This window comes from Balaenoptera ricei, chromosome X (assembly GCF_028023285.1).
Source record: "Balaenoptera ricei isolate mBalRic1 chromosome X, mBalRic1.hap2, whole genome shotgun sequence".
Taxonomy (NCBI): Eukaryota; Metazoa; Chordata; class Mammalia; order Artiodactyla; family Balaenopteridae; genus Balaenoptera; species Balaenoptera ricei.
The window spans coordinates 12828021-12846020 of NC_082660.1; the positions used below are offsets into that span (position 1 = coordinate 12828021).

General features: G+C 41.4%; 1 protein-coding gene across 2 annotated transcripts in view; it reads right to left on the reverse strand.

Annotated features, from left to right (window-relative positions):
* Positions 1–255: 255 nt before the first annotated feature.
* The window catches only part of ACE2 (angiotensin converting enzyme 2), a 56481-nt gene continuing 38736 nt past the window's right edge, over positions 256–18000 (reverse strand). For both annotated transcript variants that reach the window (XM_059911338.1, XM_059911337.1), the window contains exons 12-19: positions 16143–16241; positions 11997–12119; positions 11413–11585; positions 10134–10192; positions 6935–7035; positions 5453–5569; positions 3339–3533; positions 256–1234 (exon numbers count right to left, since the gene is read on the reverse strand). In XM_059911338.1, the coding sequence (XP_059767321.1) occupies positions 1126–1234; positions 3339–3533; positions 5453–5569; positions 6935–7035; positions 10134–10192; positions 11413–11585; positions 11997–12119; positions 16143–16241 (976 nt within the window). In that variant the 3' untranslated portion in view covers positions 256–1125. The remainder of the gene's footprint in view (positions 1235–3338; positions 3534–5452; positions 5570–6934; positions 7036–10133; positions 10193–11412; positions 11586–11996; positions 12120–16142; positions 16242–18000) is intronic.

Sequence of the window (18000 nt, forward strand, 5' to 3'; positions counted from 1 at the left end):
GAGATATATAAAAGCATTACCAGGTTTGGTTCCTAACCTGATGGTGTAGACGCTCTTAACACAACGCTTTTTCGACTGATTTTATAATTGATTTATACAATAAATATAAAGCAACTGAAGGCATTGGGATACATTCCAAGACATATGGGAGGTCAAGAGTCCTGGACAGTCAGATGGCAACTTTGTCCCTGGAAGTGAAAAGCAGACTGAAGCCACAGAAACCCGAGCACGGAAGTACACATAAGACCACACGAGTGTGTAAATCGAGTATTTACTGAGTGTCTGCTTCGTGCTCAGCACTACTCAGACATTGTGGGCAAATACAAAAGATTTAAGAGATTGGGAGCCCACTTCAGAGGGTGACATTCAGTTGGGATCTCCATGCACTCCACAGTTAGAGAGCAACGGAAGTGCGTTTCTATCACGGGTGCTCTGGAGGGGGGTTCACGGAGGCCCCTGGGGCTAGTTTGATGTTGTCAGGAAGATGGTGATCAAGCAGCTTGGAAGTGAGAAGGCGGTGTCCTCCAATGGCTCTCTGGGTTCTTCTCTCTTCTGTAGCCCTGTCACCCTGAAGAAGGCATGTTCCAGTCCAATCATCACTGGGGGAAATCACTAGAGTACTTAGATCAAGTTAATGTGAAGAGAGCATGACATCCTTTACACTTGAATTAAATCCAAGTGAACAGTGCGTGCTGTTCTCCATCCCTGCAGCTCCATCTGTTCACAGGCACCGTCTTTAAGAGCGATCCACCCAGGTTCCACACCAGAGCCCAACACCTGCTCCTGCCATGTCTCCTTTTTTTTCAATTCCAGCAACACAGCGGACATTTCCATTTCTATTACTCCCGAGCAGCGTGTGAGGCCAAAGACAAACTTTCTCTATTCTCAAATAGAAACACCTCTTTCAGGAAACAGAAAAGTCAAATCCTGAGGCAGAAACAAATACTAAAGGCGATGCAAGTGAAGATGCCCTCTCCTCAGGCATGTCTTCTTTGGACAGCTTTTCCTGAACAGAGCCATAGCTTTGACATTTAATGACATCCTTATAATCTCCTATGTTCTGTACTGTGAAATTAACATTTACATACAATAAGATCACCTCAAGAGGAAATAAAAGAGATTTTTCTAAAACGAAGTGTGAACATCACCACTATTTTGGAATCCTGAATTATTTTCTTCTTTACTCAAGTCCATGGAGATATAAGGATTTTCTTCACTGCTTGCTTGACTTTTCCTGTTAAATAAAGTGAAATCACCTTAATATTGTGATCTTAGAATGACACGGCCTCGCTTGGACTCCACTGGGCCCAGGCATCTTTTTCGTCTCAGCATCTAATCACCTGTACTCATTTGCATACCAGTCCCCTCTCAATGGACTATAGGCAGCCAGAGTGCATCGGATTCACTTCTTTAGGCCCATGATTGGTCGGCACGATGGCTGGCAGAGCACAGGAGATTGGTTAGGGTATAAGCTCTGGAGTCAGAGAGCAGGGGGCTCTGTGTCTCAGTCTGCCTATTCGGCAAATGATGGCAATCATGTGAAGCCAACGAAATAATGCTGGCAGAGTACTCACGGTACTCGGCATGTAATCCTCAATAAATATTGACCATTATTATTATTTTTAGGAACTCAGTGGTCATTCAGCCAATCACTTCATTTTAAAAAGCTTCCCCACTAAAGTATCAACTTCCAAAGTATAAAGATCAGGGTAGGCCTGCTTTGTAGTACAATAACCAGCTTTAGAAACCAAGCATATATCCTCATGTGTTACTGACTAGCCGTGCAAACTTGAGAAAGTTTCTTGGCCTCTCTGAATCTCAGTTTTATATATACATGAAGATAATTACATATTTACATCATACAATCACTGAGAACACTAATGTAAGAAATACATGAGCAGGGTTGACAGTCTTATTTTTCTATGTACCTTCTATTAACATAGTGTGTAGCATGAAGGAGGGGCTTCCAAATAATTTCTTTAATGAATTAACTTTGGAAGAGCGTCTCATGTGCAAGTTTTTAGTATGTAGAGGAGCGCTTCTTAAACTGTAATGTGTGTCCAAGTCTGCAGGTCTTACTAAAACACAGATTCTGATTCATTGGGTCTCCAAAAAACTGATCGTTTTTCAGAAAGACTCACAGACTTAGAAAACAAACTTATGATTACCAAAGAGGAAAGGGCAGGGAGGGATAAATTGGGAGATTGTGATTAATATATATACACTACTGTATATAAAACAGATAATCAACAAGGACCTACTGTATAACACAGGGAACTCTATACTCTGTAATAACCTATATGGGAAAAGAATCTGAAAAAGAAGAGATATATGTATAACTAAATCACTTTGCTGTACACCTAAAACTAACACAACATTGTAAATCAACTATAATATAAAATAAAAATTTTTTAAAAACCGATCGTTTTTGTTGGCTTTGGGAAGGGAACTTGGAAGCAAAGAGTGACAGAAGACTCTGTGTATCCTTTTGTACTTAAAAAATTTTAACTATATGAATGTATTCTAGTAAATGCCTATTTTTAAAAATGAAGTTACTTGGGAGAACAAATAATATAGTGAAGAAAATTGAGCAAAATAGACTAGTGCGTGTAAAAATTAAAGAACATGTTTAAACAACCGAAAGTGTGCAGAGAGTTTTGTTAGGTGCTATAAAATATGATTAACTTCAATGATATAAGCCCAACAAACGTAAATGATGTCTCAAGGTCAGAAAACAAATCTAGTGGCAGGGCAAGACTATACATCAGGTCTCCGGTGATTTAAATCCTCCATGAACTTGGATCTTCAACTCAAGAACAAATTAGAGGGTGCCTGACCCATGAACTGAGGGGATAGTAGGGCGTCTGTGCTATCAGAGGAGGGATGAAGAGGATTCGAGTGTAGCAGTTTGAAGCAAATCTCAGAGCTCATTCTTGAATGATTTCACAGTTCAAATCCATCACTAATCCAGCCTCTAAGGTCAGTTCTGGACCGAGGAGGACTTATCAGCTAGGATAATGCCCTGAGCCCACTCACTCCTGCTGGGCTTGGAGTGCCTCTTAGCAGTGGGGCAATGATGCTGTGGGCCAGGCTGGAGTTTACCAGGGCACACCAGCCAACTCCAGCCTGGACATGTCCTGTACGGTGGGGCTTTGCTAGGGAGGCAAAGTGCTGATGAAATCTGGTAAATTTCTAGGGGAAGCATAAGAATATTTAGCTGCGAAATTGTCCAAGTAAGTAATTGGCTTGTACAACCTACCACTTACTGCAAAATTTCCAGTTAGTTTTCCCTAAACCTTTCTGTTTTAGGCTAGATAAGTCTAAGAAAGGTCACTTACTCTCTTCGATCTCTGATCCCAGTGAAGATGAGCACGGCAATGCCAATCACTACCACTCCCATCACGGCCCCGAAGATAATCAGCCATATGGTGACAGGTGGCTCATAAGGGGGTCCCAGCGTCGGCTGAATCCCCAGAAACTCCAGGCTGTTGTCATCCAGGCGGAAAGCATCATTGATACGGCCCCGGGACATCCTATTCCCAAAAGCAAAACACTTAGGCAAAAGAAAACTGTGTGCAATTATTTACTCCTTATATCATTGTTCCCAAACGGATTTGATAAGGCTTATCCTAAAAATGTATACCTAAAAAAGCAATGAAATCAAAGTAAATAACCAGGTTCAGTGAAAGATTTGAGTTTTGACAATTATACATCTTTCATATCTTGTAACCTAGATTAGGTTTGGAAACAGCTCCATTGGAAAATTAGGCTGCAAGTGTGGAAACGTGCAAATGGTTGGCATTTGTTCATCTGTGACTCCTGGGTTGTAAAGGCAAAGTTAGCATGTTTGGTAAGAATTTCCCTTCTGTCAGGGTATGCCTACAATGATGTTATATCAAATAATGGAAAAGGACAACTGCATCCACCTCTTCTACAAATGAATCAGTCCCTCTACACAAGTCTCCACAGTTGTATTTTCCAAATGAAAGGTGTTGACATCCAAAATTATCACTAAAAGGCAGCACTGGGGAGGAATACAGGGAAGGAGGCTTTGCCAAAAAAAAAGGTGAGGATTATTTTTAAAACAAAAAACAGTGAAATGTTCAATATTCTAGATTGAAAACCAAAGTGTCTGGCATCACATCCTCCTGCCCTTGGGTATAGGGCAGGTCAGGAGGCGGTCAAAGTCCACCCAGAGAGAGAGAGAGAGAGAGAGAGAGAGAGAGAGAGAGAGAGAGAGGTCAAAGCAGCATTAGCCATGTCACCCCTGGCAACCTCTGCCTGAAAGAGTCTGGGCATTCTGGAAACAGGAAGTTTGAGGGCCCCTGTAGCTTGCAGGAGGGCGGGGCTCCTTCATGATGATCTCAGCGGGCGCTTTTCCCCAGGACAAGTCATGTGGAGGCAGCCAGTGAGTCTCTGGGCGTGCTCCGGTTGTAAACCCCACTAAACCAGATCTTCTAGGCCCACTCTGCCCAGCAAGTCTTGTTTCTGCTTCCGAAGATGAACAGCAGCTCAAGAGTGCCACCTAGTGAGCACTTCCTGTAGTAGTGAGTAGCTTAAGCCTTTTTTTTCTTTCTTTCTTTTTTTTTTTTTTTTTTTAATGACAAGGGGAAACACCTACATCTATCCATTCTTCACTATTGCTGTTTTGGGAAACAGCTGAGGCAAATGGGGAAAACTGTTCCTTCTGAACACTCACCACCAATAGCAAGTCCCTCTTTTGGTATGGAGGCTAACCAGTGTCTAAGGAATCCTATCCTTGCCCACCTTGTTTCAGACTTCGGTTAGTTAAATGGATCCTACATCAAAGTCCCTACAGCAAATGATGGCGACACCTGCCCACGTGCCCTCTGCTCTTACCATTTTCCGGGTGTGCTGGCCAGACTTCCTTCAGCCAGTACCTGCTGCCTTTTCCCGAGAGCATTCTCAGGCCACAAGATTCAACCCTGTCTGCAGGCCAGCAATGCTGGGAAATTAGTCTCCCCTGTAAGCAGTTCTCAACCAGTGACTGATGGGAGGTGGTGAATAAATACCCCAGCTCTGATGGGACAATTGAGGTGCATATTCTACGCCGTCTCCCAGAATTCCCAGCAGAATGGAGCTCTAGCTGCCCACAGCGGTAACTTGCTCATAACGTGTCCTTTACTACCTTCCTTCCATTCTGTCTCCTGTCCACATTCCTCCATCCGTGCTTCTTGAGGTCACCTCCCAAATAAACTACTTACACTCAAATCCTTGTCTAAGGACCTGCATCTGGATAAACCCAATTAAGACAATCCCCTTGCTATGAGATTCTGGAATTAAAACCCAAGTTTTTAAGATGAGGAAAAACATGTAAATGACTCAGAAGAGTGCCTGGCACTGTAAAAGCACACCAAATATTCGTTACTGCTGTTGCTGCATTGGGGGACCCCCTTGCCCTGCTATCATGCATTAGAAAGTAAAATATCACCTGATGGCCTCTTCAACTTCAGTTCTAGGAATGATGTCAGACACATTTTTAGGTGTAGTGACAAAGAAGTTGAAGGAGATTCTTGGTTTCAAGTCACTCACCCACACGTCCTTCTCCCTGTGGAGAAACAAAAGAAGCATCTTCCCTGGTGGCACAGAGGACACTGTACAGAGAATGAAACCTTCTCCTGCTGGTGCAAAGGAGATGGGAGGAGGATCACAGGGTAAAGTAGGGAGACATGGGGCAGGGCCCGTCATGGAAGGATGTAATTGTCCCAACAAGCTTAACACTGCCCAAAGCACACGAACTCAACTACATAAGGTGTGACGGCAAGTCTTGGCGCTGTTAGTTCTGCCACCATATAAGAACAACAGTTTGGGGTTTTTTTCCAATCATAGAAAAATTTCAAACTGAAAGCAGTAGCAGAATCAGCAAGGAATCGTTGATATCTTCGAACCTTGCCCCTCCCAGCAAAAACCGTCATGTTACCCCCACGGTGAGGGTGAGGAGCGGGGTTTACAGTACGATGTGACAAGACTCTGCTCTCACAGCTGCCAGACTGACCCTAATAAAACCCAAGGCAGATCACAGGGCTCAGATCCTTTCTCACCCAGAAGGAAAGCCAATGGCCTTAGAACGGCTTGGGAGGCGCACATGAACTTTCTTCTCGCCTCCCCACCCCCCTGGCCCAGTCCCACCATGACCACATCTCCCACTGGTCTTCTATTAGCTCACTGTGCTCCAGCCACACTAGCCTCCTTGCTGTTCCTTCAACAGGTGAAGGATATTTGTTCCTCAGGATCTTTCCACTTGCTATTTTCCCAGCTGAAACATTTCCCCACATAGTCTGCACCTCTGACTCTCTTTCCTGTTTCAGCTATTTGCTCAAATATTAACAAGGCTTTCTCTGACCATTTTAGTTAAAATTGAACCCTACACACACACACACACACACACACACACACACACACACACACACACACCCCAGCACTCCCTAGCTCCTTTCCTGTTGAATTTTTCTCCCTAGCACTTATCACCATCGAATTCTACTACTTACATATTTACATATTTTGTCGATTGTCTATAACACACACACACACACAAAACAGATACATTAGAATATAAGCTCATGAATGAAAGCAGAGATTTCTGCGTTTTTTTTTTTTTCAGTGCTGAGGGTGGATGAGAGCATTTGGGGAAAAGAAGGGGAGAGGAAAAGAGGAGAGAGGAGGGAAGGGGGTGGAAAGGGAGGAGAGAGGCGAGGAGAGGGCCATTTAATAATAACAATGCTCTTGTCACCTACAAGTCAAATAAATCACAATCATCCCTAAATAGACTGGCCCAAATTCCAGGAGATCAAAGAGATTTAAAAGTTATTAGGAGGTTTTTCTTAATTTCACTTGAATAAAAGTTGAAGCATAATATTTTCTTAGACCCAAGAGTAAGGGAAATACTGATTGAGAGCACAGCAAATCAACTCACTCAAAAGGAATGGTCTCGTTTCTGACTTTTGAAAAATACTCTCTCATGGCGTATGCAACAGACGACCGGAACAAGTACATTTCATTGTCATTCCATTCATACTGCAAATTCAAAACAAAAACACTGCTCAGTGGAGATCATGGGGTACATTAAAACCTGATATTCTAAAAGCTTTTTTTTTTGGTCGCGCCGTGCATCTTGTGGGATCTTGTGGGATCTGAGCTCCCCGACCAGGGAATGAATCCACGCCCTTGGCAGTGAGAGCACGCAGTCCTAACCACTGGACCGCCAGGGATCTCCCCACAAGCGTTATTTTTAAATTGTCTAATATGCCAAAGATTCTTGCTCTGCATGAAGTCAGTGACCTCCAACTTGAGTGTGCATCGGCATCACCTGGAGGGCTTGTTAAACCACTGAATCCTGGGCCTGAGCCTCAGAGTTTCTAATTCAGAAGGTCTGGGAGGAGACCCAAGAAATCGCATCTCTAACAAGCTCCCAGGTGGTGCTAATGCTGCGGGTCGCGCAGCCACGCTTTAAGAACCATGGCGTTCACTGCCCTTTTAATTTAGTTTGATGTAAGCTGAAATAAACACCCGGAGGGAAGGTTTATAGGTGGGAGTCATGTGAGCCATTGGTTTTGGTTAAAATGTCCATATACTGTAGACAAATGTGCTGAGTTTTTACTATTTTTATAGTAAACTCTTGGATATGTGTTAGTGTAAAAAAAAGAAGAAACTTGAGGTTCAAAGGAAAAAAATTTTTTTGTAAACAAGGTAATTTGTTCTTGTTTTTCAGTGCTAAACCAATGGCTTGTGTATTTGCATAGCCCAGGAAAAACCTGTTCAAACAGAAAAAAAGCGTTCACTCTTTCCTCCAGTAGATGGCAGTAGAGATCATGAATAGCACGAAGTTTGCATCTCTCCTTCCCCTTCTAGGAAAAACAATTCTGAGATGATCATACTAAGTGAAGTAAGCCAGACAGAGAAAGACAAATATCATATGATATCGCTTATATGTGGAATCTAAAAGGATGATACAAATGAACTTATCTACAAAACAAAAACAGACTCACAGACGTAGAAAACAAACTTATGGTCACCAAAGGGGATAGCGGGGAAGGGGGATAAATTAGGAGATTGGGATTAACATACACACACTACTATATATAAAATAGATAACCAACAAGGACCTACTGTATAGCACAAGGAACTATACTCAATATTTTGTAATAACCTATATGGGAAAAGAATCTGAAAAAAATATATGTGTATATGTATAACTGATTCACTTTGCTGTTTACCTGAAACACATTGTAAATCAACTATACTTCAATTTAAAAAAATGTAATTACATTTTCAGAAGTAAATCTAAAATTTTAGCTGTTTAAAAAAAAGATTTCATTGTAAAGCAACTATACTCCAATAAAAATTAATTTAAAAAATAAATAAAATAAATAAAAATAAATTTTAAAAAAGATTTCAAAGGATTGCTACATTGACCCCAGCTTGATATCACACAGCTGTTGGAAAAAGTTGCTTTAATAGTAATAATGATATTATTAATATTATTACTAATATTCTGGTTACTATTTCTATATTCAAAAAAAGCAAAGGCCAAGTTCCCAAATTAGTGTCAAAGATCCAGGTGGACTTTGCCATGAAATAGCTTGAACTGGGCAGTTATTCAGGCTAAAAGTATGGTTCTGGTCTCATCAAAGCAACCTGTCATTCAGTGAATAGGCCTCAGAATGTTACACCATCAACCCCTCTGAAGGTTACTGATCCCTCACTGCATGGAAAGAGAACATGGGGACACATGTCAAGAAAAAAGAAGATAATTGAAAAGGATCCTGACCTACCAGATCCTTTAAATTAAAATAATTAAATTTCATTAGTCCAAGGAAGAGCTAATAAAAATATGACAGAAAGAGAAATGATCCCAGAGACACTCAATGATTGTTAAGAAATAGGAACATGAACTTTTAGAGATTGGGAAGTGATGCACTTCCATTTTTATTATTTCTTTCTTAAATGTTCCTTTTTTACTCCTACTATGTTATTTATGTTTAGATGTCTTACTTATCTATGAAAATTACACTAAAATACACTACAACTACTGTGGAACCTTGGACAATATTTAACTTCCCAGGAAAAGTAAGGGGGTACAAATGCCATCTTTGGGTCTATCCAACGCAAAGAACAATTTTCTGTAGCACCTTGGACTGTTTTATCCAATAGTGCCAGGCTGCCCTCTAATCCTGCAAAGCCTGCAGGATGCCACAAGCCCACCCACGCCTTTGATCCCCATCTGCCTGGGGCGACCCTCTCCTCTCCTCTTTCCCAATCAAAGCCGCTACTGCTTCAAACTGGATAACCTGAGACAGGTTGCTTCAAACCGGATAACCTGAGACAGGTGTTTAGGAGAAAGGAATAGCTGATTAAAGTAATTCACATGAAGGTGTAAGTAATCTGATTTTCTGTAAAACATTCTGTTGTCCTGAAATGCATCTCTACATCAGTGGTTCTCAAACTGTGCCGTAATCAGTCACCTGGGGAGCTTTGATGACTTGATGCCACACCACAGAGCAATTAAGTCAGAATCTCTGGGAGTGGGATTCAAGCACTGATATTTTTCAAAAATCCCAAATGACTCCAGTGTGCAGCCATGTTTGAGAAACTGTGTTCTAAATCAGAGCTTCCCAGTCTTTATTGCATCTACAAACCCACCGGGGGCTTGTTAAAATGCAGAGTCCGATTAAGCAGGTCCAGGGCCGGGGTCTAAGATTAAAACAAGCTTCCAGGATATAGATGATTGACTAAGACAAAACAACGCAAAACTGCCTACAGTGCTTCTAAGAGCAAGCAATCTCTCAAAACATAACCATGTCCTCTTCCTCAAATACAAGTAATGGTGATTAGAGTGAATTGGGAGGGTGGGTATTTGATACTTAAGATTGGATGTTTTCTTATTGATCTTCATAACACCTTCAAAGTCACAAGGAAAGAGGAGGCATAGCCAATCCAATAAGGAATGAATGTGTTCCTAAAAAAAACAACCCAAAAGCCAAAGGGCAGAATCTAGAGCTTTTTAAGAGAACCATGTATCCTCTCATCTTTTAGACCACACTGGAATGGGCTTGTTGTGCCCTATTTAAGGGAATGCGTTGAAAAGTCATCGACGCACTGTGTAGAATACTCACAGCTTTTTCTCCAAGAGCTGATTTTAGGCTTATCCTCACTTTGATGCTTTGGTCAGAATCTGATTAAAGAGAAATAACAGACTGTTGTTACAGATGACACATTGACCATGTGTGTTTATTTCCTTCCTCTCCCAAGATCCCACTAAAGTGATAGTAAAGGAATTTTTTAAGGTATAAACACACTTTTGGAAAATGAGAAGTTATGGAGGAGTGGCAAGTGCTTTCACAAGGGTCAGGAAGCCATGCCCTAATGTGTATACACAGGCAGCACAGACCCCCAAAGTCCCACAGAATCCTGGAGAGGCTTGGGATTCAGGTACAGTAGGGGGTGGGAAGAAGATACTGGACTGAAAACAAGGGGAATGAAACTCAAGGTCTGGTTAAAGACACTTTGGGGAACAGTTGATGTTCCTACCCCATGAGCTCTTGCTTAGAAAGTCACTTGGAGGCTGTGCTGCAGCAAAGCAAGAGGTAATTCACGAAAGAAGACATGGCATCCAGGAAGCAGTGGATTCAACCCAGGACAGCAGCAAAGGGATGACTCAGGATGAAAACTGTGGTCCAGATTGAGATAGGAGGACTCTAAGAGGGAGTTCTTTAGGAAAAAATGAGACTGAAAAGAATAGATATGTTGGAATAGTTGAAAAAGATGAATGTGACGTACATAGCAAATTAGGCATACAAAAAACATGAGACAATAGAAACTCCAGGACAAACAAAAAACCACATAAGAAAGGATATAAAATAGTATATTGGTTCTGCAAGCATAATGATGCAAATATTGATAACTTCTCTATGAAAAATTGTGTTAAACCTAATTGGGAGAATGAGAAAAGGAGGCAGAAGAGTAGGCAGAAGTGCATGCCTAAAAGTGAGCTATAGGGAAATGACAATATAAACAAATTGTTTAAAAATATGAATGTGGCCACCAGAAAGAAGAGGCAATAGCATTAAAATTGTTAAAAGTACTTGTCTTTGAAGAGCAGGATTCGAATACAGTGGGTTGGAGACTGTTAAAGACTCTTTTATTTTAAATATGGGGCTAGTAAAGCAGACTTGAAAAAGAGAGAGAGAGGTAGTTTTCACTGTGCCAGGTACATAGTAGCTGCTCAACAAATGTGTTTCCTCCCAGATAAAATGGCAGCTACCACCATAGTACAGGGGCTAAGTAGAGGGAGAACATATTCAGCTGTGTCACAGTCCCATGAGACTGGGGCCAGAGAGCACTAGGGGAAGCAGAAAGTGGGCAATTAGAAATGTGTCAACTCGATGTACTCACATGGAGTCCAGTCTGTGCTCCATCCCACAGACGAATTCCTGTTCTGCTCTTTCAGCCAGGTCAACAACGGCTCAAAGTAGTTGAGCAGTGGTTTTACGTCCATAGTCTTTACTCGCACAATATTTTCCAATGCTAAGGTCCAGGGTTCTGATTTTCCAAGGTGCAGCATTTGGCTACATGAAAAAAGGGGAGGGTGGGTTCAGGGCCTTTTGAGGGATTCCAGATGTACACCCACTTACATGTACAATCTATGCTTTCTCCTCTTTGGCTTGACTAAGTTTGCTCCTGGCAAATAAGAAAAGAAGCCATGTTAACAGATGTATTCATCCTTCAATCTCTCTTCCCCTCCAGTTACTACAAAAAGAGCTCTGTAGTTATGACATGGAGAGAGGAGGTGGCCTGTCCAGCCATCACATGGTCCAGGTTCCTGTGTGACCACGAAACAAACATTTAATTTGTGGATGAGAACATTTTGAGGCCCCCAATTTTCTTCTAAGAACAAAGAAATCAAATTCAAACCTAGGCATGGAAATGGGTAAAATTAAATAGGAATGAGAGGTTCAATATTTTGAAGCATCTCTTACAGCAGCCTTTGCCCAGCTTCGGTGGAATTTGAGATATCACATTTGTGCAGGGGACCTTCATGTTTAGCTGTTTGACAAAGGGCTTCATGAAACTGGAATTGATAAATGGTCCTTGTGTAATATCTGTAAAAGAGATAAAGAAAAAAATAGTTGTCCTGTGTTTAGTTTCTGTGGTAGAATCAAAGATTGGGGCATATATTTAAATGTTGAAGCCCTAGTAACCAAAGAAGTACCAGTTAAACCTCTTTTCCCTCCAGAAAGACCAAACATGAACCCTACAGACTCATCATACTTGCATTCATGTATCAGCTGACAAAAAGGCAGTATTATTTTGTTAAATGTTAGCTCACATTTGTATTGTGTTTTACAGATTTATAGCCTTTTCATATAAATGATGCCAATCGGTCCTTATGGCAGATCAACAATATTATTTCCACTTTACAAATAAAGAAACTGAGGCTCGGGGCTTAGCTGGTGGTCCAGTGGCTAAGGGTCCATGCTCCCAATGCATGGGGCCCAGGTTTGATCCCTGGTCAGGGAACTAGATTCCCACAGGCCGCAACTAAGAGTTCGCATGCCGCAACTAAAGATCCCGCATGCCACAACTAAAGAACCTGCATGCCACAACTAAGACCCGGCGCAACCAATTAAATAAGTAAATAAAAAAGAAAGAAAGAAACTGAGACTCAACAAATTCAAGATCTGGATCTAACAGGGGAAGAACATAGGTTTTGGGACTTCAAGTTAAAAATGCTTTATTACAGATATTAGTTGGCCTGCCGGTTCAAGATGGCAGAGTAGAAGGATGTGTGCTCACTGCCTCTTGCGAGAGCACCGGAATCACAACTAACTGCTGAACAATCATCGACAGGAAGACACTGGAACTCACCAAAAAAGATACCCCACATGCAAAGACAAAGGAGAAGCCACAGTGAGACGGTAGGAGGGGAGCAATCACAATAAAATCAAATCCCATAACTGCTGAGTGGGTGATTCACAAACTGGAGAACAATTATACCACAGAAGTCCACCCACTGGAGTGAAGGTTCTGAGCCCCACGTCAGGCTTACCAGCCTGGGGGTCTGAAAACGAGAGGGGGAATTCCCAGAGAATCAGACTTTGAAGGCTGGCGGGATTTCGACAGCACTGGGGGAAACAGAGACTCCACTCTTGGAGGGCACACACAAAGTAGTGTATGCATCGGGACCCAGGGGAAGGAGCAGTGACCCCATAGGAGACTGAACCAGACCTACCTGCTAGTGTTGGAGGGTCTCCTGCAGAGGCGGGGGGTGACTGTGGCTTACTGTGGGGACAAGGACACTGGCAGCAGAAGTTCTGGGAAGTACTCCTTGGCGTGAGCCCTCTCAGAGTCCGCCATTAGCCCCACCAAAGAGCCCGGGTAGGCTCCAGTGTTGGGTCGCCTCAGGCCAAACAACCAACAGGAAGGGAACCCAGCCCCACCCATCACCAGACAATCGGATTAAAGTTTTACCGAGCTCTGCCCACCAGAGCAACACCCAGCTCTACCCACCACCAGTCCCTCCCATCAGGAAGGTTACACCAGCCTCTTAGATAGCCTCATCCACCAGAGGGCAGACAGCAGAAGCAAGAAGAACCACAATCCTGCAGCCTGTGGAAGAAAAACCACAATCACAGAAAGACAGACAAGACGAAAAGGCAGAGGGCTATGTACCAGATGAAGGAACAAGATAAAACCCCAGAAAAACAACTAAATGAAGTGGAGATAGGAAACCTTCCAGAAAAAGAATTCAGAATAATGATAATGAAGATGATCCAGGACCTCGGAAAAAGAATGGAGGCAAAGATCGAGAAGATGCAAGAAATGTTTAACAAAGACCTAGAAGAATGAAAGAACAAACAAACAGAGATGAACAATACAATAACTGAAATGAAAACTACACTAGAAGGAATCAATAGCAGAATAACTGAGGCAGAAGAACGGATAAGTGACCTGGAAGACAGAATGGTGGAATTCACTGCTGCGGAACAGAATAAAGAAAAAAGAATGAAAAGAAATGAAGACAGCCTAAGAGACCTCTGGGACAACATTAAATGCAACAACATTCGCATTATAGGGGGTCCCAGAAGGAGAAGAGAGAGAGAAAGGACCTGAAAAAGTATTTGAAGACATTATAGTCGAAAACTTCCCTAACATGGGAAAGGAAATAGCCACCCAAGTCCAGGAAGCGCAGAGAGTCCCAGGCAGGATAAACCCAAGGAGAAACACGCCGAGACACATGGTAATCAAATTGACAAAAATTAAAGACAAACAAAAATTATTAAAAGCAACAAGGGAAAAATGACAAATAACATACAAGGGAACTCCCATAAGGTTAACAGCTGATTTCTCAGCAGAAACTCTCCAAGCCAGAAGGGAGTGGCATGATATATTTAAGGTGATGAAAGGGAAGAACCTACAACCAAGATTACTCTACCCGGCAAGGATCTCATTCACATTCGATGGGGAAATCAAAAGCTTTACAGACAAGCAAAAGCTAAGAGAATTCAGCACCAGCAAACCAGCTCTATAACAAATGCTAAAGGAACTTCTCTAAGTGGGAAACACAAAAGAAGAAAACGACCTACAAAAACAAACCCATAACAATTAAGAAAATGGTAATAGGAACATACATATCGATAATTACCTTAAACATGAATGGATTAAATGCTCCAACCAAAAGACACAGGCTTGCTGAATGGATACAAAAACAAGACCCATATATATGCTGTCTACAAGAGACCCACTTCAGACCTAGGGACACATTCAGACTGAAAGTGAGGGGATGGAAAAAGATATTCCATGCAAATGGAAATCAAAAGAAAGCTGGAGTAGCAATACTCATATCAGATAAAATAGACTTTAAAATAAAGAATGTTACAAGAGACAAGGAAGGACACTACATAATGATCAAGGGATCAATCCAAGAAGAAGCTATAATAATTATAAATATATATGCACCCAACATAGGAGCACCTCAATACATAAGGCAACTGCTAACAGCTATAAAAGAGGAAATCGACAGTAACACAATAATAGTGGGGGACTTTAACACCTCACTTACACCAATGGACAGATCATCCAAACAGAAAATTAATAAGGAAACACAAGCTTTAAATGACACAATAGATCAGATAGATTTAATTGATATTTATAGGACATTCCATCCAAAAACAGCAGATTACACTTTCTTGTCAAGTGCACACGGAACATTCTCCAGGATAGATCACATCTTGGGTCACAAATCAAGCCTCAGTAAATTTAAAAAAATTGAAATCATATCAAGCATCTTTTCTGACCACAATGCTATGAGATTAGAAATGAATTAAAGGGAAAAAAACGTAAAAACACAAACACATGGAGGCTAAACAATACCTTACTAAATAACCAAGAGATCACTGAAGAAATCAAAGAGGAAATCAAAAAATACCTAGGGACAAATGACAATGAAAACACGACAATCCAAAACCTATGGGATGCAGCAAAAGCAGTTCTAAGAGGGAAGTTTATAGCTATACAAGCCTACCTCAAGAAACAAGAAAAATCTCAAATAAACAACCTAACCTTACACCTAAAGCAATTAGAGAAAGAAGAACCAAAAAACCCCAAAGTTAGCAGAAGGAAAGAAATCATAAAGATCAGAGCAGAAATAAATGAAATAGAAACAAAGAAAACAATAGCAAAGATCAATAAAACTAAAAGCTGGTTCTTTGAGAAGATAAACAAAATTGATGTGTATAAAATGGATGACTAATAAGAACATGCTATATAAAAAAATAAAATAAAATTCAAAAATTCAAAAAAAAACCATATTAGTCACTCAAAATAAATAAATAAATAAATAAAAATACTCTATTACAATCACCCTGCACTCTGTCAGTGACAAGAAGACAAACAAAAATATATTTCTATTTCTCCCAAGGATACTATAAATTCCCTGATGGTGGGAGAAAAGATCTCATGTAAGTTTTATTTAACTCAATACATCGTGTTGAGTTAAATCGAATTGAAACTGATCATCTATTTTGAGGATCTAAGGGGGAGGTGAATGGAGATAGAAAAAGAAATTAGAGTTGTCACTCTGTCCACAAATCCTAGAAGTGAAACAGAAGAAAACTGTCATTTACCGGATGAATGAGTAATCTTCAGCAACGTGGAACAGACACGCGGGGTCACAGTATGTTTCGTCATGGGGCAGAGGCTCCACCACCCCGACTATCTCTCGCCTTTGGGGAAAAAAGAAGATACATTAGCTCTGGGTCACTCATCGTGAGAAAGTATGGATGGTGCCATTAGTGCAGTGTCATCAGCCAATGGCATTTCTACTGAAATTGGTTGTCAGGTGAAATTGAAACAGTGTAAAGAATTACAGAATAAAGTGCATCATGTAGTCATCTCTTTATTTTTTAAATTCAGCCAGTCTACAGCATTGGAAAATAGCTGTACCTTCAAAATACTAATTTAATAAAGTGCATTGCGTGGCCAAAAACATACAGTGAAAGTCCTAATAATTCCTTTCCGGCACCACATTTTATGGGCTCCTGGTAGGCGGAATTTTCTAAAATTGAAATCTCACTGATTCTTCAAGGCTAGCTCAAGTGTCCCCTCCTCTGTGAGGCCTGCCCCTGCTCCCAACCACCTGTCAGCACAGTGAACCCTCCAGCTCCCTTGGCCTTCTCTAGCTCTGCCTCCTTTGCCATTTCTCTCTCCGTTTTGTAATTATTCACATACAGCTCCTTCTTGCCCTGGAGACTTGAGCACCTAGCGGGCGGGGCTGTGTTTTGGTCATCTTTACAGTTCCAGTGCCAGACACGATGGCCAAGGCTAAGAAAAGACCTCACATGGATTCACTGAATGCACAGAGTAATTAATGCATTAATGAATCATTTTAAGGGTCTGATTCCATGTACCTTTGGAAATAAACTAAAAGGGATCAAAAATTAATTCAATCAGAAAAAAAAGGTAGGGAAACCATGTATTTGGCCTTGTTTAAAGTGAATACATCCGTCCTTTCTGATTGTGGGATCATGATAGACATAATTTCAGTACTACTCAAATGCTAGCAACAGCTACTACAGATGCTGCCTCCTCCCTCCCAAGGAGGGTTTATGTCACCAGAGAGAATCTTGGCAGAAGAGTGGCACTGACTTCAACTTACGGATATGGGGCTGAATGTTATAATGGTAGATCTTCACCACAGAGAGGAAAAATAAAGAAAAATAATTGACAGGAGTCTGACTAATAGATGGTGAGGAGAAGCTTTCTTTCTTTTTTTCCTTCATTCATTCGTTCGTTTGTTCATTCATTCCTTCTTTCCTAACTTCCTTCCTTCCATCTTCTTCTGTAATACTTTCATCATTTATTTCATACTTTCATGTGCCAGGCACTGTGCAAGGCACTTGGGATACGGTGATGAATGAGGTAGCGCTGAAACTATTGGAAGGAATCGCCCTCTGTTGCCCAAATACAGCAGGCTCTCACTAGCTTGGAATTCTCTCCCTTCCCCTCTACATACCCCTGGTTAAATCCCACATCTTTCTCAAAGCTCAATTTGGATGCTTCTCCTCATCTGACCTATCAGCCAGGGTTTTGGATCCCCCCTTGGATGCTCATGGATGCCCACATTCTCCCATCACAACCCAACACGTTGCAGCGGTTTCATTTCCCGCATTCCTCCATAGACTACAAGTTCTTTGAAGTCGAGGAGAACATCAGAAATGATCAGCATCGGATTCCCCAGTGCTTTACCTAAAATGTGGGGTTAATATTTTTGTTTCAAAGAATGGACAAAAGCAAAAATAAAAATGAATGAATTGATCACTTCCTAAATAATATCACAGGTTAATGGGTGCCTCAATACTTAAGATAGAGCATGAGAAATTATGTCACTTGACCCTGCTGGGGGGTGGGGCAGAGCCAAGGAAACATTATCTGAGAAAGCTCCCAAATGGAGACTTAAAAAATAAAAAGGAGGCAGTTAATGTG